At 44.2% G+C, this 27459-nt stretch overlaps 2 protein-coding genes across 2 annotated transcripts; one reads left to right on the forward strand and one right to left on the reverse strand.

Annotated features, from left to right (window-relative positions):
• Positions 1 to 4403: 4403 nt before the first annotated feature.
• Positions 4404 to 14602, reverse strand: HAUS1 (HAUS augmin like complex subunit 1; the record flags this gene model as incomplete). Its single annotated transcript, XM_080637337.1, has 7 exons — positions 4404 to 4481; positions 6840 to 6887; positions 9111 to 9182; positions 10647 to 10712; positions 11593 to 11716; positions 12663 to 12797; positions 14538 to 14602. The coding sequence occupies 7 exons, from the start codon at positions 14600 to 14602 to the stop codon at positions 4404 to 4406; spliced, it is 588 nt and encodes a 195-aa protein (XP_080493463.1).
• Positions 14603 to 19637: 5035 nt separating this feature from the next.
• Positions 19638 to 27077, forward strand: ATP5F1A (ATP synthase F1 subunit alpha). The gene is made up of 12 exons (XM_080637109.1): positions 19638 to 19776; positions 20762 to 20840; positions 21907 to 22076; positions 22884 to 23057; positions 23141 to 23307; positions 23445 to 23593; positions 24663 to 24814; positions 24937 to 25161; positions 25254 to 25361; positions 25924 to 26068; positions 26297 to 26447; positions 26884 to 27077. The coding sequence occupies exons 1-12, from the start codon at positions 19714 to 19716 to the stop codon at positions 26963 to 26965; spliced, it is 1665 nt and encodes a 554-aa protein (XP_080493235.1). The 5' UTR covers positions 19638 to 19713; the 3' UTR covers positions 26966 to 27077.
• The last annotated feature ends 382 nt before the right edge of the window (positions 27078 to 27459 follow it).

The following is a 27459-nucleotide window of genomic DNA, read 5'->3' on the forward strand; positions in this document are numbered from 1 at the left end:
GAAGATTGAAAAACAATCACAATGAAATATTTGCAACAAGTAACGATATTTCTATAGTACTAGCCAAAACATGTAGCCAAAAAGAGATCTCATCCACATAGAATGATAGAAAAGTTTGGGTTGGAAGGAACCTTCAAAGTCTATCTAGTCCAACCCCACTGCGATAAGCAGGGACATCTTCAACTAGATAAGGCTAATCAGAACTGCATCTTTTGATTCAATGCATTTTGAGTGAATAGATACATATTTCAGCTCAGTAGCCTTAAATTTGCTTACGGTATTTTGCATTTTTCTAGCATTTAAGGTTTATTACTCTGGGTTTAGTACCTAAATGTTTTCTTTTAAATAAACATCCCTCACTTAGCTGGTATGTGGGTGAATTTTAATTTCTCTAAAGCTTTTACTATTTTGTACATTGTCCTAGTAAGAACATTATGTCACTGTGTGGTAAAATAAATAAATCTACACTCAAGGTTGACCAGTTTTCATGTCTAGTGTATAATTTTAGTTCTTTTCTTTTCCTTTTCAGGTGGAATTTGGATACCCATCTTTTCCTGGAGGAGGATTTGAGCATATGGTGATAAAGCACTCACATCTTTTGTGCTTTGTTGGTAAAACTGATGGTCTGCAGCTCCAGCCCCAGCACTCAGGAGCCCAGCTCACAGTGAACACAACTGCTCTCAGGCTGCGGATGTTCGTAGACTCCAAGAGTCTCCAAGACCCTGCGGGTGTCTCCAGGAGTCAGGCTGTGAGTTGAGATCGGAGCAGCTGATGTAACCTGAAGTGAGGCCCTTCCAGGCACTCACTCGTGTCATTCTCAGCAGGGTGATTATTTCATGATATACAACAGCCAAGGGGGCCGGCTGGCAGCCTCCCTCCAGCTCTGCTGTGACCTCTGTGGAAACACTCAACAGTTGACAGGGCAGACAGTGAAGCCCAAAATCAGTGTGTCAGCAGAGCACTCAGGCTGGTGTGCTCCTGCGAGGCATTCCTGGCATCCCATCTCCATGCTGGACAACAGGAACAGTGAGGAAGGACACTTCTGTTTGCCCTGCAGGGCATTCAGCCCATGCAAATGCTACTTGAAGAGCTGAGCAGCCTCACTAGCAGCCCACTGGCTGCACAAATTTTCCCTGACTCTCTCCATTCCCATCAAAAGGTGCGCTTTTGACCCAACAACTGGCCTCAGATTTATGCTGCATGTGCTGCAGATGGCTCGGCTGTGCCACACAGCTTGAGTGCAGCTGCTGGGTGGTTTGTTTTGTGGGGGTTTTTTATTCCTTGCCTTTCCAGTCCTAGGAAGCGACAAGTGGTGATGTTTGGAGAGCTCTTGAGTGAGCTGGGCCCTGCTGCCGTCTGTATTCAGGCTCTTTGCCAATGAATGGGACACATGGCACTTGTGGTGCAGCTGCCCTGTGGGTGCAGGGAGAGAATGCACTCCCCTGGTTTCACAACCAGTGTAGTATTATGTGATGAAGTGGTGCTAAAGAAGAGCCATAGTGCTGAGAAAGCCTCCCAGACCTCAAGCTGTGGCTACACGTGTGTGATAAAAAGCCTTCGTCTGATGTTAGCTGAGTCAGTCTGAAGATTATCATTGAAAAGCAGGGCTGAAAGCATTCTCAAGCCCTCATCTAATCCATCTTTGTATCCTAAAGCATGATCCTTGCATTATAAACACTTAAGCTGCACATTTCTGATCTGCTCTTAAAGGCCTCCAGTGATTAAGATTCCTTAATTGTTAGGCCATGACCTCCACTGCCTTCCAATGGCTGTCTTGTTAAACTGTTCTCTGACACAACTCAGCTATGTTCTGATGCCTTCCAAGACTTCTTTTCCCTTCCACAACAGAAAGGTCAGATTATGCTGTAGCTCTTCACAGACTCAAATACTACTAGCTTGCCTTCTGCCAGTGGTTTTTCTGGTAAGCAGTAGCTGTACCCGTAATCACCCCTACACTACTACTCCTGCTCTGAATTTCATGTTGGTCACCTCTGAGGTAAGTTCCGCTTAGCCAGCTTAGCCGACATGTACAAAAGATGGCTTGTCCACTCGCTTTTGCCATCTTGACAGGCTTGAGAGCTGGACTTACCCAGCCTGGAGAAGAGAAGGCTCCTTAAGGGGAGACATTAGAGCAGCTCCCAGTGCCTAAATGGGCTACAAGAAACCTGGAGAGGGGCTTTGGACAAGGGCCTGTAGTGACAGGACAAGGCGGAATGGCATTAACTCGCCAGAGGGGAGATTGAGAAGAGATCTGAGGCAGAAGTTCTTCCCCGTGAGGGTGCTGAGGCACTGGCACAGAGTGCCCAGAGAAGCTGTGGCTGCCCCATCCCTGGCAGTGTTCAAGGCCAGATTGAACAGGGCTTGGAGCAACTTGCTGTAGTGGAAGGTGCCTCTGCCTCTGGCAGGGGGTTGGAACTCCATGAGCTTTAAGGTCCCTTCCAACACAAACCAGTTTGTGCTTCTGATTCTGTGATCTTGATTCCTAGCCCAGAAAGAATTGAAGATAGTCAGGAAACTAAAGCGGCTAACCCTTTCCTAATACACTGATCGTAAAATCTGAAACCACTCCCCCCTCTGGCATATGGAAGATGAGGCTGAAGCTTCCCATGAGCAGTGGCTTCCTGAACATCTTTCCATTTGTCCCCTTCACAGTGAAAGAAACAAAGTGAAGGAGGCTGTGGCACTTCATCAGTGTCATTCTGAGGTTGCAGCTTCTTAGCAATCAGAGCTACACCCCAAGCATAATCAGAGACAGATCTCATGATCCTGTTGCTTCAAGGGAGGATGTGAAGCAATAGAAAGACTCCTCCTGCACATCAGCAGAATCAATGTCTGCAGTGAAGTAACAGCTCCTGGGGACAGGCACACCATGCTCTATCATTACCATAATCTTTCACAACTCTGATTGCAAACAGATGTAGCTACAAATTGTCACTGAGAGCACCACTGCTGTTAGTCTGGATGCAGCCCAGTAAAAACGGGCCCTAGTCCATGCCACCGCTATTTCTGTATTTTGATTTTTAACCCATGCACAGATTTTCAGATTTTTTGCTTTAGTAAAACTCAGTTTTAAAAGCTCGGGTGTTTAAGGTTGGTGGCAACATGGAAGTAGAAGAGTGGCTCTGGGCGCCCTTTTGGAAGATGACATTTGAGATAGAACTGGAGAGGACAATCCAGCTTAACTGTGATCACATCCCACAGTGCTTCTGCAAAAATATTCAGGTATTTTCAGTTCTAGAAAGGTCTTACTATAGACCCGTTTTATTTTTAAAGCTATCACTTCATTATTCATAAAGCTATTTATCGACTTCCGTTTGCTTGGCTCTATTAAATCAGGAGAAACAACAAGTAGTCAGCAGTAGGCTGCTTTCTCTCAAAGCCTTGAACTTGGGAAACCTTATAGGTTAGTGCCATGGGCTTCCCTATTATGAGATGACAGCCAGACTACAGAACCTTGGGAGGCTGATGCTGCTACATCTCAGCTCTTACCCGTGAGAGCTGTTCAATTTGCTGATCTGTGAAGTCAATCCTGTGATTGAGTCCACATGAAACACCTCTGAGCTCAGCCTGTTTCCATGAAGGTAGACAGCATCACACACGCACATGAAAATCCCTTTGTGAGCTGTCTCAGATGCTGCAGGGCTTTAGAGGCAACAGGAACTACTATTCTGAGCCCTAGATTACGCTTTCTGTATCATTCACTTGAATCAAAATATCAAACACTGATGACATTATGGAGAAATTTAACTGTTTACTTCTGTTTAAAGAAAATGTTCAAATTAAGAAGTGCTCTAGTCTAGAATCAAATTCATAAACTTGGTAAACATCGGACATTCTGTAAGTGGAAAAAAATAATGTGTCCCCAACCGTGCAGTGACAAGAAAAAATAAAAACAAAGGAGCAAAAGCCAATGATCTAGTTGATGCAGCATGAGTCTGTCATCATTATACTTGTGCCACCAAAGATAGCACTCCAGGAAAAAGCCCAATCCTTGAGCCTGAAGAGGGAAAAAGGCAAATCGACTCCCTTATCAGTTCAACAGTAAGCGGCAAACGTCAATCAAATCCTGACACATCTGGTGAAGGTGCCATCTGGAGGCCAGTTACAGGTATGCACCACATATAAAAGTTAAGACAGTAAGTTCAGGGGGTTATTTTATGAGAACTATATATTGCTTACAATAGGTATTGTTTATTGTTTTATGAGAAATAGATATTGTTATTGTGTACAAAGGTACATGGATTCCTAGAAACGAGCACGCTTACTAGAAGGTTGCAAGTGTGCCATCCAACAGCAAGAAAAGTAAGGCAGAAAGCTGCAGAAGTACAGCAAGCATTCAAAAATCTTTTACTAGAGCAAATAAATAGACAACAGAAGGGAAATCTTCTTCCACGTAGGCGACTTCACTGGATTCTGCTGGGTATTCGTATGTCACGGCTGAATTCTTCAAGCTCCTTGGAGAACTTTTCATCCAAATAATTCTAGCAGGAGAGAAAACGCAGACCAATCAGTCACCCTGAAAACAGTTTCCTTATCTTCTTGTTAGATAAACATATCTACAATGATCAAACCTTGGGACATTATTAGCATGAGTTAACCCAAGTATTGAACCAGAAGGTCTCACTACCACAGGCAGCAGTTCTCCAGACACTACAGAGAAATCTTCACAGGAAGAAGGACTAAACAAGCTCAGTTACCCCAGTGTGATATTAAAAACCTCCAAGCTGAACAGATATTCTCCCTTGAATATTCTGACCTGATAAAAGCCTCAGGCTGTTAAGGTGAGCTGTATTTCTGAATCAAATCCAAGTGCCTCATCAACCTGAGCAATCTCATCTGAAAATATACAAAATAGCTCCGAAATAGCTGTAATTTTTGATTGCAGCTTCAAGGCTTATGGACATCATAGAATAGTTAGGGTTGGAAAGGACCTTAAGATCATCTAGTTCCAACCCCCCTGCCATGGGCAGGGACACCTCACACTAAACCATGTCACCCAAGGCCTCATCCAACCTGGCCTTGAACACCACCAAGGATGGAGCATTCACAACCACCCTGGGCAACCCATTCCAGTGCCTCACCACCCTCTCAGTAAAGAATTTCTTCCTTAGATCCAATCTAAACTTCCCCTGTTTAAGTTTTAACCCGTTACCCCTTGTCCTGTCACTACAGTCCCTGATGAATAGTCCATCCCCAGCATCCTTGTAGGCCCCCTTCAGATACTGGAAGGCTGCTATGAGGTCTCCACACAGCCTTCTCTTCTCCAGGCTGAACAGCCCCAACTTTCTCAGCCTGTCTTCATACGGGAGGTGCTCCACTCCCCTGATCATCCTCGTGGCCCTCCTCTGGACTTGTTCCAACAGTTCCATGTCCTTTTTATGTTGAGGACACCAGAACTGCACACAATGCTCCAAGTGAGGTCTCACAAGAGCAGAGTAGAGGGGCAGGACCACCTCTTTCAACCTGCTGGTCATGCTCCTCTTGATGCAGCCCAGGATACGGTTGGCTTTCTGGGCTGCGAGCACACACTGAAGCCGGCTCATGTTCATTTTCTCTTCGATCAACACCCCCAAGTCCTTCTGTGCAGGGCTGCTCTGAATCTCTTCTTTGCCCAGCCTGTAGCTGTGCCTGGGATTGCTCTGACCCAGGTGTAGGACCTTGCACTTGGCATGGTTAAACTTCATAAGGTTGACACGCTTGTGAGGTGGGCAGATGCCAAGGTCCCTCTGGATGGCATTCCTTCCCTCCAGTGTATCAACCGAACCACACAGCTTGGTGTCATCGGCAAAGTTGCTGAGGCAGCACCCAATCCCACTGTCCATGTCACCGACAAAGATGTTGAACAAGACCGGTCCCAACACCGATCCCTGAGGGACACCACTCATTACTGGTCTCCAGCTGGACATCGAGCCATTGACCACAACAATTTGTGTGCGGCCATGCAGCCAGTTCTTTATCCACCGAGTGGTCCACCCATCAAATTGATGTCTGTCCAATTTAGAGACAAGGGTGTCATGTGGGACAGTGTCGAACGCTTTGCACAAGTCCAGGTAGATGACGTCAACTGCTCTGCCCCTGTCCATCAGTTTCGTAGCCCCATCATAGAAGGCCACCAAATTGGTCAGGCAGGATTTCCCCTTAGTGAAGCCATGCTGGCTGTCACCAACCACCTTGTTGTTTTCCATGTGCCTTAGCATTCCTTCCAGGAGAATCTGCTCCAAGATTTTGCCAGGCACAGAGGCGAGACTGACTGAATACCTCATGCTTTATCTATGAGCAAGCTGACAGTAGCCCAAAGAAACAGAGGTTCACATGCTCAAGTGTGGCCCAGATTACTCAGGAAAGTTACATATGAACTTCCCAAACATGTTTATACAACCATAAGTGAAGATGACACAAACATGGATGAAATGGGTGTTATGTTTTATAGGGAAAGGTCCCCACTGCAGTTTACAACGCAGCTGTTAAACAAAATACATGCTCTAGAGCCCTCTGAGAGTCCAAGAGCAGCAAGGAAGGCTGTGAGACCAAGAAGATGCAACACAGCTGGGTGAATAAACACTCTGACGGGTGAAGCAGACAAAATCCAGCGGGATATAGATACCTAATCCTCACTGATACCATTATGCCCAACTGCCTTTGTAACTGAGACTATCATTCCTTCACCAGTTCCTGCTACTGGTATGCATGGCTTCTGCCTTACCAGAGGAAAATCCCCCTTTAGAGATCATTATGACTACAATCTGAGGTTGATAAATCAACAACCAATTAATACATGTAGTTTGTTTTGGAATATCAGTGCTCATTTAAATCTCTGTGAAAGATAAAAAAACTCTTACCAGTTCTCGTTTTAATTCTTCAATCTTCACTTTTGCAAGTGGAATATTCTAATGAGAGAAAATGGCATAAAAATTAATATTTCAGCTAGAGTCCCTTCATCATGGCAAGAACCTAATGATGTGCTGCAGGGGAATTCGGGAATAATTAAATCAGTTATATGTACACCCTTCACATGCAAGAGGTACTGACATTAAAAGGCTGGTCTCAGACTTTTACCCAATTTGGTTTGGGTAATCACAATATTTTTCAAAAGTCTGGTATGGCCTAAAGTCAGAAAAAAAACCCTAAAGCATTTTTTCGCAGCTTACCTACTATACAAGGAACTAGATTTAAAACATATCCATGCATGAATTTTTACAAAGCACAGTGAGTTTGCAAGGATAAACCTTCCTCCCTCCTTCTAACTGCACCAGGAGCGAGGCACTGGGGCTCTGCCTGTCTCTACTGCCAATACAAGGGGAGGGATGGGAAACTGGAGAACCTAATCCATCTTGAACATCCCATTTCACTTGAGGAAAGGAGGCAGCTTCCTCTTGAAATAAAATGGATCTGAAAGAGAAGCAGCGTTCTCTCCCTTAACTCTGTTCTTCTTGAAACAAGACAGCAGTAGTGGTAAGAGGGAGTTGTGTTGAGAAGCAGGAACTCTATGGAAGGCATAAGGAGGTGGAGACAGAAGCCTGGCCTAGCAAACAGATCCCTTGTTCATAATACAAGACATGCGATTAATTGCCAAGTTTCTGTGTGATTTTGAGTAAGTTTGTTTCTCTGGCCTTTTATGCCCCATTTATAAGAAGTGGAATAAAACTTTTTCACTTCTTAAAGAGAAAGGTTTGAGGTTACCTCCGTTAAAGGTTGTGGGGTACTCAGATGAGGAGGTAACAGGCACTATGTCAGCTAACTCAAATGCAAAACTGTAAATTGGACAGTTACAGCCGAATTTAACAAAACCAAAACCCATTTAACTATTCACACTCCAGCTTTAGCTACTTTTCCCCTGAATGACAAAAATAAAAGTCCTTAATATTTCTTTGTAAAAGCAATGGCAATCTTCTAAAGGAGACTATAAATACTTGGGTTTGGTAGTCCCAAATACCACAGGTGGCAATGGACAGATGTCACACACAGCCAAGGCCTTGTTTCATGGACTAAAGCCTTGTTCACCCATGATTTCCTTAAGCCACTATGAAGTTGTTCACAAAATTACCCTTTTTGTAATTTTGTCACAAGCATTCTAATTTGAAAAGGGTAAAATAATTTTTATAAAAGATGCTTCCCATAACAGTCTGATAGTAACTCTCAGCACAAGGACCAGTAGTGATGATAGCCAAAATCTAAAACAAAGGAAAGACAGACGGGGCTTTCAAAACTGCAACTTAGTCACCTAAATGACAAACCTGACATAGGTAGACACTCATTTAGCATGAGTAGACAGCACCCTCAAGAGAAAGGGGGCCTATAATGATGTTGGAGTGAGACTCTTCATCAGGGACTGTAGTGATAGGACAAGGGGTAGCAAATGGGTTCAAACTAAAACAGAGGAAGTTCAGGCTGGATATAAGGAAGAAGTTCTTTACTGTGAGGCTGGTAAGGTACTGTAACAGGTTGCCCAAAGAACTGGGGAACGCTCCATCCCTGGCAGTGTTCAAGGCCAGGCTGTTCAAAGCTCTGGCCTTGGGTGACATGATCTAGGGTGAGGCATCCCTGCCCCTGGCAGGGGGTTGGAACTGGATGATTTTAAGGTCCTTTCTAATCCAAACCGTTCTATGATTCTGAATCAAAGAAGATGATGGAGCAGCAAGCACTCACACAAGCTAGAGTATTTGTTTAAGGTCCAATGCCTACATTTGGCTATTTCTTCATAATAATTAAAATCTTGCTCAGAGCTCCAACCTTTGCTCAGCGTGCTGTGCGCACCTTATTGACAGCTTTATGACATGCAGATCTAAAATACTGGTAAATTGCAAAAGACTTGTGCTAAGGAATTATCCTTTCTTCTACATTTCTTTGTCTAATTTCTAGCTAATCCATCTCGATACTGAGTTTACCCAGCAAATATGTGCCTTTTGTTAGAACAGAGTTTGCCTGGTAAGCCTACTTATTTTCCCAGCTGCAAATAATAAATAGATTGCCTTCTGTTTAAATCAAGTTTTCAATTTACAACCAACATATATCTGTCCACTGAAAACATCATAATATCCTTTATATTCTGAAGTCCATTAAAATTAATCTGATGGCAAACCCAATAGAACAAAAGTGGAAAAAATAATTACAGGAGGTAAATCTTGGTAGCTTTCCACTTTTTTCTTCAGTGGCGCAACATGCTTCTGCAGTCTATCCAGTTTCTGTGAAGAGAGTAAGGCAGATTATATTATACAGTCTTACTTGTAGAAGTTATATAAGCCAGTGAAATAGATCCACAGTTATCTACAGCATTTCAAAACCCACAGCTGCTGGTGAGAGCTTCCACAATCCACCTTAAAACTCATGGAAAACTACTGATCTGCTATTTGTCTGGCTATCAATCAGTTAAACCCAGTACAAGTTTTACACAGGGGTTTCTTTGCTCTGAAGACATCTTCAGGTATGTTTATTCTTACAGTACAACCACCTGACCACATCTCACTTAATGAGAATCCACCAGACAGAGGATTTTTCACTGATTACCTCCATGCAAGCCAGAGAAAGAACTGAGCCCCAAGGAGACACACTCTTATGCCTGTGGCTTCTGTGTGGAAATGGTTTTGCACATGCAGCAACACAAAGGCCCCCTTTACACTTGTACTGTTTTGCTTAATCTGTTAACAAGGGGAAACAATTTCTCTTTAGGGATGAAAATTAAGCACTTTCCACAGAACTCAATTATTTTCAAATAATTAATAATAAAAAAAGATGCACTCCAAAACTAAAGGCACTTGTGCTGCCCAGCTCACTGAGCTCTTGGCAAAGGAGATAGAGAAGTGCCAGGAAGTCAGACCCACCCTTATGCTCAGGTTCTAGAAGATGACAAGTCTAGAAAAGAACACCTATGACATTTTGTATATAAAACTCCTACAGAAATTATTTTTGGTTAGTACTCTTCTGAAATACTGTGCATTGTAAACACTGCCACCCAGTGCTGGCTCATGAGAACACAAACATCAGAAAACCTATTTACATTGTTCAACTTAAAATGCAGGAACAGTTAGCAAAGAAATGGGAAGGCTAAGTTCTCATTACAGTAACAGCAAATAATATTAAAGCAAATATTAAATAATATTCAAATGTGGTGAGTGCAGACAGAACAACACCAATACATGCAACATGCTTCAGCATAAAGGTGGAAAATCTATAACTAGCAACTTAAGAAATGTGCTTTTTTTTCCTTTAACAAATTATCCCACTGGGCTTACAATACTGCAGGAAAGTATATAAATAATATAAAAAATATATAACATTTATATTTAAAGACACAAGGCGAAAAAAAACACACAGTGGTTCAGCATTTGGGTTTTACTTGGCTTCCTCCAGTCACTCTGAAGTGTTTGAAGGAAAGCTTCTTACCAAGTCCAAAATAACCCCATATCTAACCCTGAGGAAAAGGTACCACTTCAGCATCCATAGGCGCTTCTCAGTTTCTAGAAGACAAAAACCCACCCAACATACCCCAGTTCAGCAGAAGCCCATCCATGAGATTCTCATATGTGTTTCTTTTTACCATTAATATTTGTTGGGGTAACCAAATAACAACCTGCATTTCCCAAAACGATGCAACAAACAAGCCTGGTCTGTGCCACTGTAAAACATCTATCGTGTACCAGCAAACCTACCTCAGCCAGGCTCAGCAGTGACTTGTGTGACAGTGACATGTCGAACCCTGTGGCAGCAAGCTCCATCTACAAAGAGGAAAGAGTTCCTTTGGAACTGACCACAAAATACAACAGGGAAGAGAGAGATTTTACCTTTTTTTGAGTTTTGAGCTAAAGAGCCAAACAAGAACACAACCTGTCAACAAAAGAAACATGCTGTGTGAACCATGGCTATAGCTGGTGTATGAATTCAGTTGCTACTAAAATTTGTATCAAGAATAGCAAGTCTTTCCAGAAAAGTACTGGGTGAAGAGCACATGGCAAGGCTGGGAACAGGTATCCCTGGGTATGTTCAAGGCCAGGCTGGACAGGGCTTGGAGCAACCTGGGCTAGTGGAAGGTGTCTACTTCCAAGAGGGGATTAGAACTGGATGAGCTTTAAGGTCCCTTCCAACCCAAACTTGTCTATGATTCTATGAAGGTGTCGTCAACGCTAGTACAACATTTTCCATCTTATCTTTGTCAGGTTGCCGGACAGCATCCAGGTGTTAAATAAAGCATTTGCATATCCTTCATCATGTGAAAGACAGTAAAATTTCTGCCTTCTGTGTTTAATCATGCAGTAATTTTTAAAAAATTATATAATCAGAATTTTGACACACAATTTACCTCTGTGGATCAATTGCTTTACTGGTAGCTACATGTATACTCTTAGGTGACAGCACCTCACAATAAGCATGTGGCAGTCCTAGCTAATACAGCTCTCAGTGAAAGTGCCTTACATTTATCATAGGATGTCCTGGGCAGAGACCATGAATATAGCAGAAACTACTTAAGTGTAGTGTCATATTTTCCTGTAGTACAAAAATCCTCAGTCCTGGAGTTTAGGAAGCTTCTGGGATCTCTAGAACCAGAATTTTGGGCTCAACCAACCATGACTGTGACATAGAAAAATTCCTTCCATCTACCTCAGCAGCATTGATCCTTTTCTTTAACTCTTGGCTTTTAAGTTTCAGGAAGCGCAAGTCCTCGGATCTCTGATCAACTTTGGCTTTTTTTACTTCGATAAGTTTCTGTGTACTTTTAAGATCCCTTAAAAAAACAAAAAAACAAAACCCATCAAACTTATGTTCCAAGAGATACCAGTATACAAGTATTGCTTAGATATGTATGCTCAAGCTAAACCCTATAATACAACCAACATGAGAAGGGAGAGAATGGATTAAAACTTGCATTTCCCTGTGAGATTTCCCAATGCACACATTACAGCTGTTACATCCAGAGTTCCAAAGACCAAGGCGGGTTAAAAAAGGCCAAAGGGAAAGCCATCTGCATAAAGGCAAAGTGTAACAGTCTTCTGCATAATTCCAATTCAGTTAGAGACCTGCTAGGCAAGCTCAACTGAAGATCACAGAGAGGAGCCATGCAAACCTGCACAAAGCACACGTCTGGTATCTTTGTTACTACTCTAAAAGACAAAAACCAGAGAATAATTAGCCTTGAAGAGGGCTGTGGAGAGCATCCTCACTGGAGGCAGAGGCTGATCCTGCTATGCTTGGCAAAGCATTTCGGATTACATCCTCTAGGGACTGGACTTCATACTGACTATTACTTATTACTTGTTTTCTGAAGTCTGCTACACACTGGCTAAAGGAAATTCTTACCTGTGAGTGGTTTTTGTTTTGCCTGGCTCCTTCACTCTGACTAGAGAGCCCATGCTAAATGTGGTAAGAGAATCAAGTTTGCATCTACCTCCAATGAAGGCAACTGGTGGAAGAAGCCAGTGCATACCTGAATACTGTTTGTAGATCATTTTTGGTTTACAGTAATGGATTTGATGGCATCCCAAACCTCTTTTCATTACCGAATGTGTGCGTAGCAAATGGCTTGTGATAAATCCTTCAAAATATTGTGAATTAAAGATGTGCTAAGAAATTCAGTTACCCTTGTTAGTTATCACAACCAACATTCCATATTGTGGAGATCAGAGGCATCACTTAAAATGTTTAAATGTCCCCTTTTCTCATTCATTACTCACTTCTCTAACTGAGTTTGCAGCTTGAGTGCTGTAGTTGTTTTTTCCATGAGATTTTTCAATTCCAGCTCCATTTCTCTGTTTTCCGATTCTATTGTATAGAGTTCGGATGTCCTTTCATTGATGGCATAGATGAAGCTGGTAAAGAGAGAGAGATTCAGTGGGAATACTCAGGAGCCAGCTCTTCTCAAACTCAGAATTATTAATTTCTCCACAGTTTACACTAATGAATTGGTTTTGTTCTCATATCATGATAGAAGGAAAATAAAATAAATCACTAAGAGTATTTACCTCCCTTAACTAACAAAAGTTTCATCTGGAAGGAGAAGTGCCCCAGCAATCTGGTAGGCGTAAGTGAACAAGACCTCGCACTCCGGTGAATATAACCACTGGGACTTGAGACCATCAGATGCTGCACTCCTGGCTTGCCAAATTGCCTTTGAGAGAAACTGTATTCAGTTCCTGAGGCATGCCCAGCACTATTTTCAGTCTCCTTTCTCTTTCCAAATGGTTTAAAGCTGCTTTCCCCTCCAGCTCAGAAGAGCTGTAAGAGCCAAGCTCCTGAACATCATACAAAAATTGGATTCCAAGGCGAATTTTGGTCCTTACTGCCAGTGCTCAGCACAAACCTGCTGTGTTATGGGTCAAAGACAGGCCCAGGAAGACCAGGCTAACAGCAGCCATTTCTCTGTGGCTAAGGAAATATCCTTACATTAAGTGAAGCCAAATAGGAGCGAAGAATGAAGAGCTGAGCCTGAAAGACCAGAACTTTCAGTTCCCTAGCCCTTACCTAAGCAGTATGAATGCTGCTCTAGCTTGTGCTACCTGCCACAACAGTGTGAGCAACAACATCCTACAGTCACTGACCACAAAAGCACAGGCAAAAAAAGAATCATAGAATCAACTGGGTTGGAAAACACCTTTAAGATCATCGAATCCAACTTTTAACCAGGACTGCCATGTTCACCACTACATGGTTTGTGAACATTTCCAGGGACGGTGATTCCACCACTGCCCTAGGCAGCCTGTTCCAATGCCTGACCACTCTTTTGGTGAAGAAATTGTTCCTGATGTTCAGTTTAAACCTCCCCTGGCACAGCTTGAGGCCATTTCCTCGTCATGTCACTTGTTATTTGGGATAAAAGACTGATCCAAATCTCACTACAACCTCCTGTCAAGTAGTTGTAGAGAGCAGTAAGGTCCTCCTTGAGCCTTCTTTCCTCCAAACTAAACTCCCCAGGTTTCTCAGCCCTTCCTCATCACACTTGTGCTGCAGGCCCTTCACCAGCTGCACTGCCCTTCTACAGACCTGCTCTAGCACCTCAATGTGCTGCAGTGAGGGACCCAGAACTGAACATAGGATTTGAGGTGTGGCCTCACCAGTTCCCAGCACAGGGGGACAATCACTGTCCTGGTCCTGCTGCCACACTATTGCTGATACAGGCCAGGATGCTGTTGGCCGCTTTGGCTGCCTGGCCACAAGCTGCTCATGTTCAGGTCTGTCAATCAGCACCACCAAGGTGCTTTTCCATGAGAACCTTTCCAGCTACTTTTCTCCAAGCCTGGAGTGTTGCATGGGGTTGCTGTGGCACAAGTGCAATACCAGTGCACTTCCTCTTTTCAAGTGCAATCCCTCTTCCCAAGAGGCATCTATCTCTTGCCAAGGCACTTAGGCTATAGAGACTTTCCCTTCCCCAGATAATCAAGGTTAGAATTTTGTGCTGAGTTCCAATGTCCTTTAGAGCTGCTCAAGGGGTAAAAAATAAGCTGGACAAGTAAGATTCCTGGGTGTGAAAGTTAAGTTTGCAACTATTGAATTGAAAAAACAGAGGGAAACAGCACAGACCATCACCCCTGATGCACAGTAGGAAAAATTACCTGGCAAGAGAAGTGTCCTTCGTTTCAAGTGTCATTGCGCTGCTTACCAGGACATCCAGGTACATGGTGCCTTTCATGGACAGCTTGTGTGTGGGAAGACCCAGCTCTTCTGAGAGAAGGCGCTCTAGATACTTAGCTGGAAAACAAATACAACCCCAAATAGTAATTTTATTTTTTAATATTACTGTTCTTTTAAGGGACTTTCCAAAGCTAAAACCCAATCTTTGAGCCATCTGGTCTACTGAAAGGTGTCCCTGCCCGTGGCAGGGGGTTGGAACCAGACGAGCTTTAAAGTCCCTTTCAACCCAAATAATTTTGTAATTCTATGAACTTTGTCTATTTCTCCACTGTTAGGGAAAGAGACATCTTAAAAGAAGGCTTCAACATACCAAACTGCTGCCACACCCTTGCTTGTCAAACAAATTCAGCATATTGAAGGAGAAAGCACTGCTCCAATTTTCCTGACCAGCCTGCCTGAACTCACGCAAACATGAGTTCAACCTTGTGCGGTGTTGATGAGCACACACAGGTCTTCTCCCAGCAGAGCTCAACCTAAGCCTTTCGTGAGCATAAACTTGCCTGTCACAGCAGACTTGGGAAGTCTGAATTTGCAGCAGAGATGATACATATGCCTGTCTGGTACTGCCCATGTTCCTAGACAGGCTAAACCAACCATCCAGCCTCCACCATCATTTGTTTGATGGCAAGGCACTAGAAGACTTGACGTGAAAAAAAACCCCAAACATATAGGGTTTTTACAAAAGCATCTCTAAGTGTACAATATCAGTCTTTCCACAGAGAAGTAAAATTCCTTCCTGAAAAAAGCCAGTGAAGGGACAATCCTTTAGCACGTGTTAAAAAAAATATTATGGTTCCTGAACCACTCGCTCCAAAAATTGCGCATTATCAAACATTCAACCTAAGTAGCTCAAGCGTAACTTACTGTCATTTCAGATTCCCCAGGTGTTTTCATTAACAGTGGCTTAGCACCAGCTCAGACTCTTAAATCAGCTGTAGGGTTGCCTCCCTGTCTATCCAGCCAATATTTCAATACTGTGCTGTTCAGCCCAGCAGGGCAGGAGGTTTTAGCAATTAAACTCCTTGGCTGTATTAGCAGCATGCTAAACATGGCTTAAAAAATTGCTCTTGACCAACCTTATGTCACCGTAAATTTTGCTGAAAGGAAGACATGGGATGCACTGTAGTAAAAACTATACCACAACAAAAGATGAGTTCATTTCAGTTGTATTTATATATATATTTATGCTTGCAAGATTTAAACAAAGACAATCTTCAGGATTACTAAGAATAACTTTGATGGAACTGAGAACTGGAGCTTCAAACTCACCTTCTGCCTTATATTCCTTTGACCACTCCTTCAAGCCCTCCATTACCCAAGAAACATCTCTGTCTCTGGCTTCGTTGTATTCTGCAAGCTTACACAAGATATTAACTGCCTGCTCATTCATTTTGTACTGTGGAACAGGCCAATTCCCAAATAGTTTCTTTAGCCATGTAGTAACCTACAAGTGAAAGGGGAAAAAAAAAAAAAAAAAAAGAGTAAACAGTGGAGCGAAATGAGAGAAAATACCTGATGGAGGTAAGAAATGTAAAGTGCTGCAGGCTCTGCCTTCCTGAAGAATAACTCTCACTACACCAGTCAAGGTATGGGTGGTGCTTTTTGTCTCTTCTTCAGTCACCCTCGTAGTTTAGAAAACCATATCCATTTTAATGTCTCTCGTTTCTCTGGACACCTGTTTATCACCAGGTGATAAAATTTTATCTTTTTATTGACATGACCTCTTTACACAGACACAGTAATAACCCAAAAGATGGTAAATAGGTATTTGGGCAGCTGGCAAAAAAGCAGCAGAGTAGCGTGGGATAAAACTGCCCTAACTATGATAAAGCACTGGGAACAGTCTCTACAGGCTAGTAGGGGAGAAATAGTTACTACAATGTGCAGGCATGAATCCTGCAAAGCATAGTAACTACCTCTGAAAAGAAGGTCAGAAATGGGAAAGAGATTAACAAAATCATAATTGAAAGATTCCATTATAATTGCTAATAATAGCTCTGGGCCCCCAGCATAAGAAGGACGTGGAGCTGTTGGAGTGAGTCCAGAGGAGGCCACGGAGATGCTGTGAGGGCTGGAGCAGCTCTGCTCTGGAGACAGGCTGAGAGAGCTGGGTTGGTTCAGCCTGGAGAAGAGAAGGCTCCTTAAGGGGAGACCTTAGAGCAGCTCCAGTGCCTAAAGGGGCTACAAGAATCCTGTAGAGGGGCTTTGGACATGAGCCTGTAGCGACAGAACAAGGCGGAATGGCATTAACCTGCCAGAGGGGAGATTGAGAAGAGATCTGAGGCAGAAGTTCTTCCCCGTGAGGGTGCTGAGGCACTGGCACAGAGTGCCCAGAGAAGCTGTGGCTGCCCCATCCCTGGCAGTGTTCAAGGCCAGGTTGGACGGGGCTTGGAGCAACCTGCTCTAGTGGAAGATGCCTCTGCCTGTGGCAGGGGTTTGGAACTGGATGAGCTTTAGGGACCAAACACACTGAAGGAAATGTAAGTTCTTGTCTAAGGTTATCTAAGCAATGTGATGGAAAAGGACACAGCCTTATAATTTTCTTTCTAGCATGTCCTTCTTTATGCTTCTACCACACCAGCATCTCAGCTACATTACATGGCATACAGAAAACATCACCCTAAGCTAAGCTGGGAAGAAAACCACCAAGGCCTTAGAAGTGAAGAGCACTAATTTTGTATAGGTGAAAACTCTCATAGTGCAAGAAAGCCAAGTTTGCAAATAAATAATTAATTACATTTTTCTGTCAGTCTGTCTATTGAGAAAGACTTGAAACACTAAAAACTTCAGCAATGCAAGATTTTCACAACTTAGGTATGATTCCTTCCCCAGAGGGTGCTTAGGCATTGGAACAGGCTGCCCAGGGCAGTGCTGGAGTCACCCCTCCTGGAGGTGTTCACAAACTGTGTAGATGAGGCCCTCGGTGACAGGGGTTAAGTGGCGGCCTTGGCATTGCTGGGGAACCATTGGACTTGATGATCTTAAAGGTCTCTCCCAGCCTGGCTGATTTTGTGATTCTTATGATTAGCCTCTCAAACCAGCTCACACCTAAACCTGTGAGCTCGGGCTGTCACCGAGGAGGTAGCAGCGAATGAATACAGACCTCTCTGCTGCAAAACACACCGCGAGACCACACCTCCCCTCCCCTAGGACGCTGAAAGGGGCAAAAGCCCTTCGCGGGCTCGCTCCTGCCCGAGACCCGCCCATGTCCGAGCGGCGAGGCCCGCCACTTCCAACAGCGCAAGCGGTCGGTGCCTCCTGTGGGAAGGATGAAGGAACCGCACTCGGGAGAGAGGGACGCGGGCTCCGATAACGCACCGGGGCCGGCCGGCCGCTCCGAGGGGAATCCAGGCAACTGGTCCCGCTGCACAGACCTGCACCTCTGGTAACCCTGTCCCTGGAACCCACGCCGTAACCCCACCATTACCCGCTGCAGCGTCTCCTCGCCAGGAGTTGTAACAGCCTCCGCCATATCGAGCTTCCCGCCACCTCCCGGCATACCCCAAGCGCCGCAAGGACTGATGGGATTTGTAGTTCGGGATGTGTATGCGGGTGTGAGTGGACTTGTTTGCGGGGATTTCGGGTTTTGAGAGAGTTGAATATTTCCTGTGTATCGTAGGGCAAATTCCAAATAAGGCATATAGAGCCCTTCATCAACACGGGTAAATCACATATTGAAATTAAAGAGTAAAACTTGACATTTGAATAGGTTGTATATCGCTGCTTACGTAAATCCATATGGCAGCTGTGCTCTTTATGGGAAAATACACCATAAAAACACATAGAATCGTGGAATCACGAAATGTTTTGTGTTGGAAGGGACCTTAAATCTCATGCCCCTGCCCCGTGTCCCATGTCCCTGCTCCATGTCCTATGTTCCTTTCCCGTATTCCATATTCTTGCCTCATGGCCCTGCTCCATGTCCCATGGCCCTGCCTCATGGCACCTGCCCCATGTCCCATATCCCACTCTGATACAGGCGGCTTGATACAAGAAACGCTAGCGCCTGGAAGTCTGTGGAATTTAGGGGCCCCACTAAACATGAATTGCCTTCTACATACCATTCTTCTGCCCATCCTCCTTACCATTCTTCTCCTTCTCCTTACCATTCTTCTCCTTCTCCTTACATCTACGTATCAGTTGGCCCATTCTTCTTTTACATCTACATACCATTCCTTCTCATTCTTCTCTACTTATCAGTTAATCCAAAGACAGACAGACGTGGCTGGTTTCAGCTACTTGTGTAATCACTGGGGCATCCAGATGTGACAAAAGTGAAAAGTTTAAGAAGAGGAAGACTCGTTTACTTCATCTTGAAGACCCCTACTCGCAAGAGGAAGACTCATTTACTTCATCCTGAGACCCTCACCCATGACCACGGGGAGGCACTGCGCATGTGCAAAGGACTTTTTTTGCTCATTATACTACGAAGGGGGAATAGATCATGAATGTGTATAGGCGTGTAACTTTGGAGGATAAATGTAGCGGGAAACGACACTGAGGTGTGCATACTTTGGAGGAGCGATCCCGATGCACCTCAGCGCTGAATAAAAGCATACCTACTTTACAACTTTAACGACTTGTGGAGCCTCTCCGCGTATCAACTCTATGTGCCCTGCCCCACGTCCCAATAGCCCTCCCCACTTCCCTGCTCCATGTGCCGTGTCCCCCACAATGTCCCATCGCAATGCCTCATATCCATGTCTCATGCCCCCGCCTCATGTCCCAGCCTGCCCACCTCATGCCCCACCCCCAAATCCGCCGCCGCTCTGTGCCCCTTCCGCCCTGCCAGCGCCATTTCAAAGGCACGTACTGCACAGGAGCACTTTTGTAAAAGCCCCGTTTCGGGTTTTTTATTGTTTATACACGTATATATACATAAACACAAATACTCCCCCACCGCTCAGAGTCACAGGGAGGAAAACAAAAGCGCCTCGCCTTCTGGGGCTGAGGAACCCCTTCCTGTTCTCGCCCCGCCCCACAGGCGGGTCCTCACCGCCAAAACGGGCGGAGCGCGGCGCGGCCATTTTGTGGAGGGAGCGCGCGGCTGGCAGTCGTGACCCGGTGGCTTCACTCTTCCCTTGAGTTGTCTCCGCCATGATGCTCTCCGCCCGTGTGGCCGCCGCCCTTGCCCGCTCCCTACCTCGGCACGCCGGCCTGGTGAGCGCTCTCCTTCCTCCATGCGGCCAGCGGTGTCCGAGACGGGCGCCGTCGCCATCTTGGGGGCAGCGGTGACATTGAGGGGTCGCGGGCTCCCGATGCTGGTGTCTGGGTGGGAAGGGGAGGGATGTGCAGGGCCCACCTCAGCGCTGGGTTTCTGCGAGGCCCGGCAGCTGCTGCGGTGATGTGGTGCTCTCATTTGGGGGAGGGGATGTCTAGAGGACGGCGTGTCCTTTACGATTCGGATTTGCATGGTTGGGGTTGAGGTCAGTGCCGGAAAGATGCTAGAACAAGGTCAGGGTTGAGGATTTGAGCTGGGAGGCTTTGCTAGGTGGAATTTCCCCCCCGTGTTTTGGGGAGTGGTAGTGTGAAGGTTTGTCAGGACCCGTTCCTGGCGTGTCCCCTTGTGAAGGTGAAAGGAGGAAAGGCCTGCACAGGCGTTCGGAAAAACAGCTTTGACGCAGCATGGGACTACCTTAGGAGCTTTGGGATGCTGATTGTAATCTTTTCATGTGTTATAATGTCTTAGTGCCTTATCTTAGGTTACTTCTTGTTTGTGCCTGTTGCTGTATATGTTCTTGCCATGCTTTGGAAATTCTGCAGTTAGATCTTCCTTAGGTCAACCCTTAAAAGACACAATCTTATTTTCCCTTCTGCAGAACCATTAGGGGTGCACTGTTTCTTAACGCCTCACGGTTTTGACGATCATTGCATAGGCAGCAAACGAGATGAGGTGTCGCTTTGGGAGCTGCTGCAGTGCTGTGATGGTGACGTTACTGCAATGCAGGAAAATGCAGAAAGTAGTTTAAAGCAATATTCTTTTCCATCTGTGCTTGTTAGTATTGCTGTACGTGGTTCCATAACTGCAACTTGTGAATAGGGTGGAGTTCACAACATGTTAAAAGTATAACCTCATAGGATTATTTTATCTCAATTTTTTTTTGAGTGACTGAAGAAGTCTCACTGAAATAATTACTTATTTTAGGTTTCCAGAAACACCCTGGGTGCAGCATTTGTTGCTACAAGAAATATCCATGCCTCCAAAACATGCTGCCAGAAAACTGGTGAGTCTGAGAAAGATCTTCATACAAGTGTGGCTTCAGAACTTGCTCTGTCAGATAAAAGGGAGTTTGAATTTGGAATGTGAGGGGCGTTGGTTTTGTCAGTTGACAAAACATTTGAGGACACTTATGTACTGTCAGTGTCAGTATGGAACACTGAACTGCTATCGCTGCATCCAGGAGGCTTCAGTTTAATAACTTCATATGCCCAAACCAAGTGAGTGGTCAGCTGTCTTGAATTGGGAATTCAATTAAGTCTTCAGCTCCTGCAGAATTATTTGGAAAACTCTCAGATTCCAGTTGCCTGTCTTGTTTGTAACAGGATGAGGGAACGGATGACTTTCCCAGGCCTGCCTGGATTTGACCTTATGTCCTTGAATGTAAGTTTTTGACTGCCAGTATCTTAGTGTCTAGAGAAGACAGTGGCACTGCACAGCTGTATTTTTGGTAGTGTTTCATGTGCACTTTATGAAGTGGTTTAGGGTGATTAAAGGTATCATTAGGAAGTAACAGTTTCACAGCTGTATTTGAGGAAGTAAAAAGTTGTTGGAGGTACACTGCCAAACAAGTTTGAGGAACATGAAGATTACATTTTTACAGCTTATATTGAAAAACTTGCTCCATAAATGCATTAAGTTCTTTTAAATATATTTAGATCCTGGATTACAAATCAGTTGACAGGGTGTTTTGATGCCTTCAGTCAAAGTAAATCATCTGTAGGCGGAGCTGGCACATCTGTTCTTTCTGAGCTACAGCTAATTATTTAATCTATTTGCTTTCTAGTGGAAAGAAGCTAATAGTGTAGGACTTAATGAAGGATATTGATAACTGAATAGCCATCAATCTTCTGATGAAAGCTGGCTCATAATGATGAGTTGAAGCTGCTTTTACTGTCTGTGACTACAGAAGTTGTTATTTATCTTGAGTTCCTATGTGAGGAAGAATGTTGCTTGCTATACTTCGGGATGTATCTGCGAAATGGTACTTTGGCTTATGAATTCAGTACAAGCTTACAGAATTCATATGGTGTCTTAATGTGCTAAATCTGTTTTGAAATGTCTCTTTCCAGGTACTGCTGAGGTATCTTCTATTCTTGAGGAACGTATTTTGGGAGCTGACACCTCTGCTGAACTTGAGGAGACTGGCCGTGTGCTGTCAATTGGTGATGGTATTGCCCGTGTGTACGGCCTGAGAAATGTCCAAGCAGAAGAAATGGTTGAATTCTCTTCTGGATTGAAGGTAAACTTTCTCTAAGCAGATTGTTTAGTGTAGGAATATAAAGAAGACTTTTTATAAGGAGAACATTAGACTCTGCTGGAGGTGCCTGCATGGACTTTTTACAGACTTCATTGCAACTTTAATACATAGTAACTAATTGAAATAAAACTACAAAAAAGCAAATACTCTTCTAATTTGTAACACTTCGCTTCCAGTATCTGGTTCTTGGCCAGCATCAGAGCTTTATTTGTCTTCATCTAGGAAGTAAAAGAGGTAATCTCGTGCTGGATTTTGTTTTCTTTGGTTTCAGTCTGGCTTTTCTGTTTACTGTTGGATAATAGTCTCTCTGCTCCAGTACTGTGTGCAGTTCGCTGACTTCTTACAGTCTAAGAGTAGTCTAAAGCTAAAAAACTGTCTTGACTGTTCTGAAAGTACTGCAACAGCTCTTCCAGTTTTCTTAATGACCGAACTCACTTTAGGCAGAGAAGAAGCCAGTGATACTCCCTTGTCCAGTTCCTAGTCAAGAGACAAATGTCGTATTTGAATTCTGCTTACCTTTTCTTTTTAGAGAGAAAAAGGGCTGAATGCTAGGCTACTGCAATTATAGCTCTGTAGTAAGCTGAAGGCTTAGGCAGGTTTTGTAACCACTATGGAAGAACATACACGTGTTGTATGTAAAAGGAGAACATTGACTATTGTTACAAATAAGATTGAAGTAGATTATGCTGGATATTCTACACTGTAGAATAATCACATCTGTTTTAAACTGTCAGAATGCTTGTAGATGTCGGTATGGGTTTTCTCATGATAGTGTGATCTTTGTTCTAGGGTATGTCCTTGAATTTGGAGCCCGACAATGTTGGTGTTGTCGTGTTTGGTAATGACAGACTGATCAAGGAAGGGGATGTAGTGAAGAGGACTGGTGCTATTGTGGATGTTCCAGTTGGGGAGGAGCTGCTGGGCCGTGTTGTAGATGCCCTGGGCAATCCAATTGATGGAAAGGTAAGTGTAACTACAAGACGTTTAATACCTCTGCTTGTAAGTATGTTATACAGACTGTAACAGAGTTTTTCCTGTCTTTTAAGGGTTCCATTGCATCCAAGACACGTAGAAGAGTTGGCTTGAAAGCCCCTGGGATCATTCCCAGAATCTCTGTGCGTGAGCCTATGCAGACTGGTATTAAGGCTGTGGACAGCTTGGTGCCAATTGGTCGTGGCCAGCGTGAGCTGATCATTGGCGACAGACAGACTGGGTAAGTTAAATGCCCAAGCTAAAAATGTTTTTTTCAAACTTGAGAACAGCATGTGCTGATGCGCAGAGCTGAGCACAGAGTGGTGTAGAGGTTTGGAGAACTGTAGGCAGCTTAACTTACCAGCCTTTGTGTTACAGGAAAACTTCCATTGCAATTGACACAATAATTAACCAGAAACGATTTAATGATGGAACAGATGAAAAGAAGAAGCTGTACTGTATCTATGTTGCAATTGGCCAAAAGAGATCAACTGTTGCTCAGCTGGTGAAGAGGCTTACTGATGCAGGTACAGATTTTTGAAGATAGTTGAGCCTGGCAACTGGTGACATCCTCTTCCCATTGTAATGCTAAATATTTCTGTGACCTCTCCTACCTGTGAATGTAGACAGAATTCTTTTGTTACTGAATGACTGAAATACTTGCTTTTGTGGACAAGAAATCTTTCTAGCTACCTGGGGGAAAAAGTGTCCTTTTATTGCAGCACATTAGAAGACTAGTGTGAGCCCCCAGAACTCCTGAATTGCTTCTGGAAAAGTCAGCCTGGTTTTGTTGGGTTGTTTTGGGTTTTTTTCGTTTGTTTGGGGTTTTTTTGTGGTTGGTTTTGGTTTGGGTTTTTTTGGTGTGTGTTTTTGTGGTGTGGGTTTTTGTGTGGGTTTTTGTTTTTGTGTGGGTGGTTTGTTTTTTTTTTTTTGGTGATTGTTTTTGTTTTGTTTTTGTTGTTGGGTTTTTTTTTCAGCAGCATTGAGCTTCCTCTTGGCAGGCAGGCCTGATGAGAAACTGTGTCCTGCAAGTATTTTGGCATTTGTTTCATACATATGCAAGTCAGTGTGAGTGGCAGTTGTAAATGTGGCGGATGGATTTTACTGCCCAAACATAAGATGATAGCTTCTTTACACAAACAGTGATCTCCTTGACCAAAGCTGCGCATGTAACAGAGCTTGCAAGAGATCAGGCAGCTTACCTCTTGCCTGCTGGTAAAGCAGAGTCATACCTAACAGGAAAAAGAAACAAACCACATTTAATTGCAGTAATTTGTTTGGCACTTTGAAACAAAGGATTGTATTGCCTTGCAGCAGCCAGGAAACCATGGGCTTCCAGGCTGAGTCCCTTTTAGAACCAGTGTGTCTTAGTGAAAGTTTAAATTTCATTTTAAATGGGAAATGAGCCTGCAAGTGTTAGACATTAGTTAGTTGTGCTGATGGATATTTTAATCTAGTAGGGTGGTCTTTTTGTAACAGTGTAGTGATGCTGCCTGGGCTTGCTTCGGTGACTAGCACTTCACATGCCTACTGTTTGCTGTTGACAGGCACACTCAGGTAATATACTCATGGTGTGTGTTTCCCATTCTTTTCCAGATGCGATGAAGTACACCATTGTGGTGTCTGCCACTGCATCTGATGCAGCACCCCTGCAGTATCTGGCTCCCTATTCAGGCTGCTCCATGGGGGAATACTTCAGAGACAATGGAAAACATGCGTTGATCATCTATGATGACTTATCCAAACAGGTCAGGAAACACTGTTTGTAGGCCTCAGTCTGGTATGTTTGTAGCTGTCAGATCACCTCAGGTTTAGAAATTCAAATTTTTACATGAGCTACTGAAGTCTGAAATCTTTGTCTACTACACAGGCTGTTGCCTATCGTCAGATGTCTCTGCTGCTGCGTCGCCCACCTGGTCGGGAAGCCTACCCAGGTGATGTGTTCTACCTGCACTCCCGCCTGCTGGAGAGGGCAGCCAAGATGAATGATTCCTTTGGAGGTGGCTCTCTGACCGCCTTGCCTGTCATTGAAACTCAGGCTGGTGATGTGTCTGCTTACATTCCAACCAATGTCATCTCCATCACTGATGGACAGGTAGGACTTCTCATGCCAGTACTTTTGTGTAATTTAATGGCAGATCTCTGAGGAGGCTTCCAGGCTTCTGACCAATATATTGTCTCCTACAGATTTTCTTGGAAACTGAGTTGTTCTACAAAGGTATCCGTCCAGCCATCAATGTTGGTCTGTCTGTGTCCCGTGTAGGTTCAGCTGCTCAGACCAGGGCTATGAAGCAGGTAAGCATGAAACTGCAGCGTCCTCCTCTTGCTAGAGACAAGTAGTGTGTAGGCTTTCCAGCCCATTTCACTCTTTAAAGAGCTGTGAATACACAGAGAATAAGCTTTTGATTCCTTAGTGTTCTGAAATCATAAAAGAGCAAACCTTGGGGATCTCTTTGATACTTCTGTTGCCTCCTGGGGGTGGTAGGGGGAAAGGAAAATTGTGTCTGCACAAAGATGTAGGGCTGTTAAGTTTCAGTATGTTGAACTAGGTACTGATCTAATTAAAGAATTCTCTCTTTACGTGTCTTTTAGATGTGGAATTAGGTTTCATATCCACTGTCACCATTTCAGGGAGGATTCGTATGTTTGTTAAAAAGGCCAAGCAGACTTTGTAGACTTGTAGAAAGTAGGATTTGTAGAAATGCATATAATTATCTGTCAGAATCTTAGGATTCACTTGACTTGTAATGCCAGGCAAAGCTGACTTGTGACAGCTGTTAGCTGAAGATGACCTGCAGACTACTAGACACATTTACAAGGTGGTCCGACTCAGCCTGACCTGTATCTTGTGTGGTAGGTGGCAGGTACCATGAAGCTGGAATTGGCTCAGTATCGTGAAGTAGCTGCCTTTGCCCAGTTTGGGTCTGATCTGGATGCTGCCACACAGCAGCTGCTGAACCGTGGTGTACGTCTGACAGAGCTGCTCAAACAAGGACAATATGGTGAGTGCCTTGGACATAACAAGTCTACATTTCCCATTAGTCTCTTGTGCTAACAAGGCTGGTCTTCCTGGCAGCATTGTGTCCATTCTGTGGACATGGTGAATGCAGACTGAATTGTTGACTAAACCATGTGGTAGATGTGCAGTTGATCTTCAAAGAAGGACTGTAGCACTGACAATGTCCTGATGTTGGGAGTTACCAGTGCCATGAATGCTTTCTCTTCTGCAGTTCCCATGGCTATTGAGGAACAGGTTGCAGTCATCTACGCTGGTGTCAGAGGTCACTTGGACAAGCTGGAGCCCAGCAAAATCACCAAATTTGAGAGTGCTTTCCTAGCGCACGTACTGAGCCAGCACCAGGCCCTCCTCTCGACAATCAGGTATGATAGTTAATCATGAATCATTGCAAGATGATGGTATGGATGGCTGGAGTGCAGATAGATAATGTGCACTGAACTGTTAATTCAGGCTATCCTACAACATCAGGCCTTGAGCTGCCTGTTCTGGAGCTGAAGGTTAAGTCAGCTTTGCTGCTGCCTGGAGCTCAGCTTCACATCTTCAGCTTTTACTTGGGGAAAATGAGAGCCTGCTTGCATACCTATAATCTGACACTGAAATTATTTAATCAGATCCTAAATTTTTGGCAGCTTTAAGCTGTGAGAGTGCTGTTGATTAAGTGCTGCTCAGTGCCTTCCCTGCTGCTGGGTGGACTGCTAATCTTGTTAGAAATGGGAAGGTTCATTGTAGTTTTCTTTGTCTTGGGGATTGACCATTATCTATTCCTGCATCAGAAGTTTAACTACATTATCTCAACAGGACTGAAGGGAAGATCTCTGACCAGACAGAAGCGAAGTTGAAGGAAATTGTCACAAATTTCCTGGCTACTTTTGAGGCGTAAACTTGTAGAACTGTTAAAACAGGCCAGGCTATTGTGATCCCGTGCTCCAGCTCCATCAGAGACGTAAAAGAATGTGCAACTTGAATGTACAGATACTGGTGAGAATAAAAATTCCTGCGTAAAAAGATGTGTATGTTCTCTTCCTTGTATGTTATACTGCCTTGCTGTGTGTGCTGCATGTGCCTTTAAAACCACAGGGTTAAACTCCTAGACAATCACTTGTGAGAGGAATGCTGTAAATTCAAACCAGGGGTTCAGAATTGGGTGGATTGGACTCTATATAGAATATGGAGTATGGGTAGCAGTTGGATTCTGCTTTTAAGGGACCTTTTAAAGCTTATCCAGTAGCAACCCCACTGCCATGGGCAGGGACACCTTACCACTACAGCAGGTTGCTCCGAGCCACATCCAACCCACCCTTGAACATGGCCAGGGATGGGACAGTCACAGTTTCTCAGGGCTCCCTGTACCAGATCCCCAGCATCCTCACAGGG

This window comes from Psittacula echo, assembly GCF_963264785.1.
Source record: "Psittacula echo genome assembly, chromosome: Z".
Classification (NCBI taxonomy): domain Eukaryota; kingdom Metazoa; phylum Chordata; class Aves; order Psittaciformes; family Psittacidae; genus Psittacula; species Psittacula echo.

Bases quoted from the DNA above. Each gene is read 5' to 3' on its own strand.
- ATP5F1A (XM_080637109.1), top strand. From the start codon at position 19,714: ATGATGCTCTCCGCCCGTGTGGCCGCCGCCCTTGCCCGCTCCCTACCT. The intron at 23,308-23,444 runs GTAAGTTAAATG...TTTGTGTTACAG, and splicing joins ATTGGCGACAGACAGACTGG to GAAAACTTCCATTGCAATTG. The intron at 24,815-24,936 runs GTCAGGAAACAC...TCTACTACACAG, and splicing joins ATGATGACTTATCCAAACAG to GCTGTTGCCTATCGTCAGAT.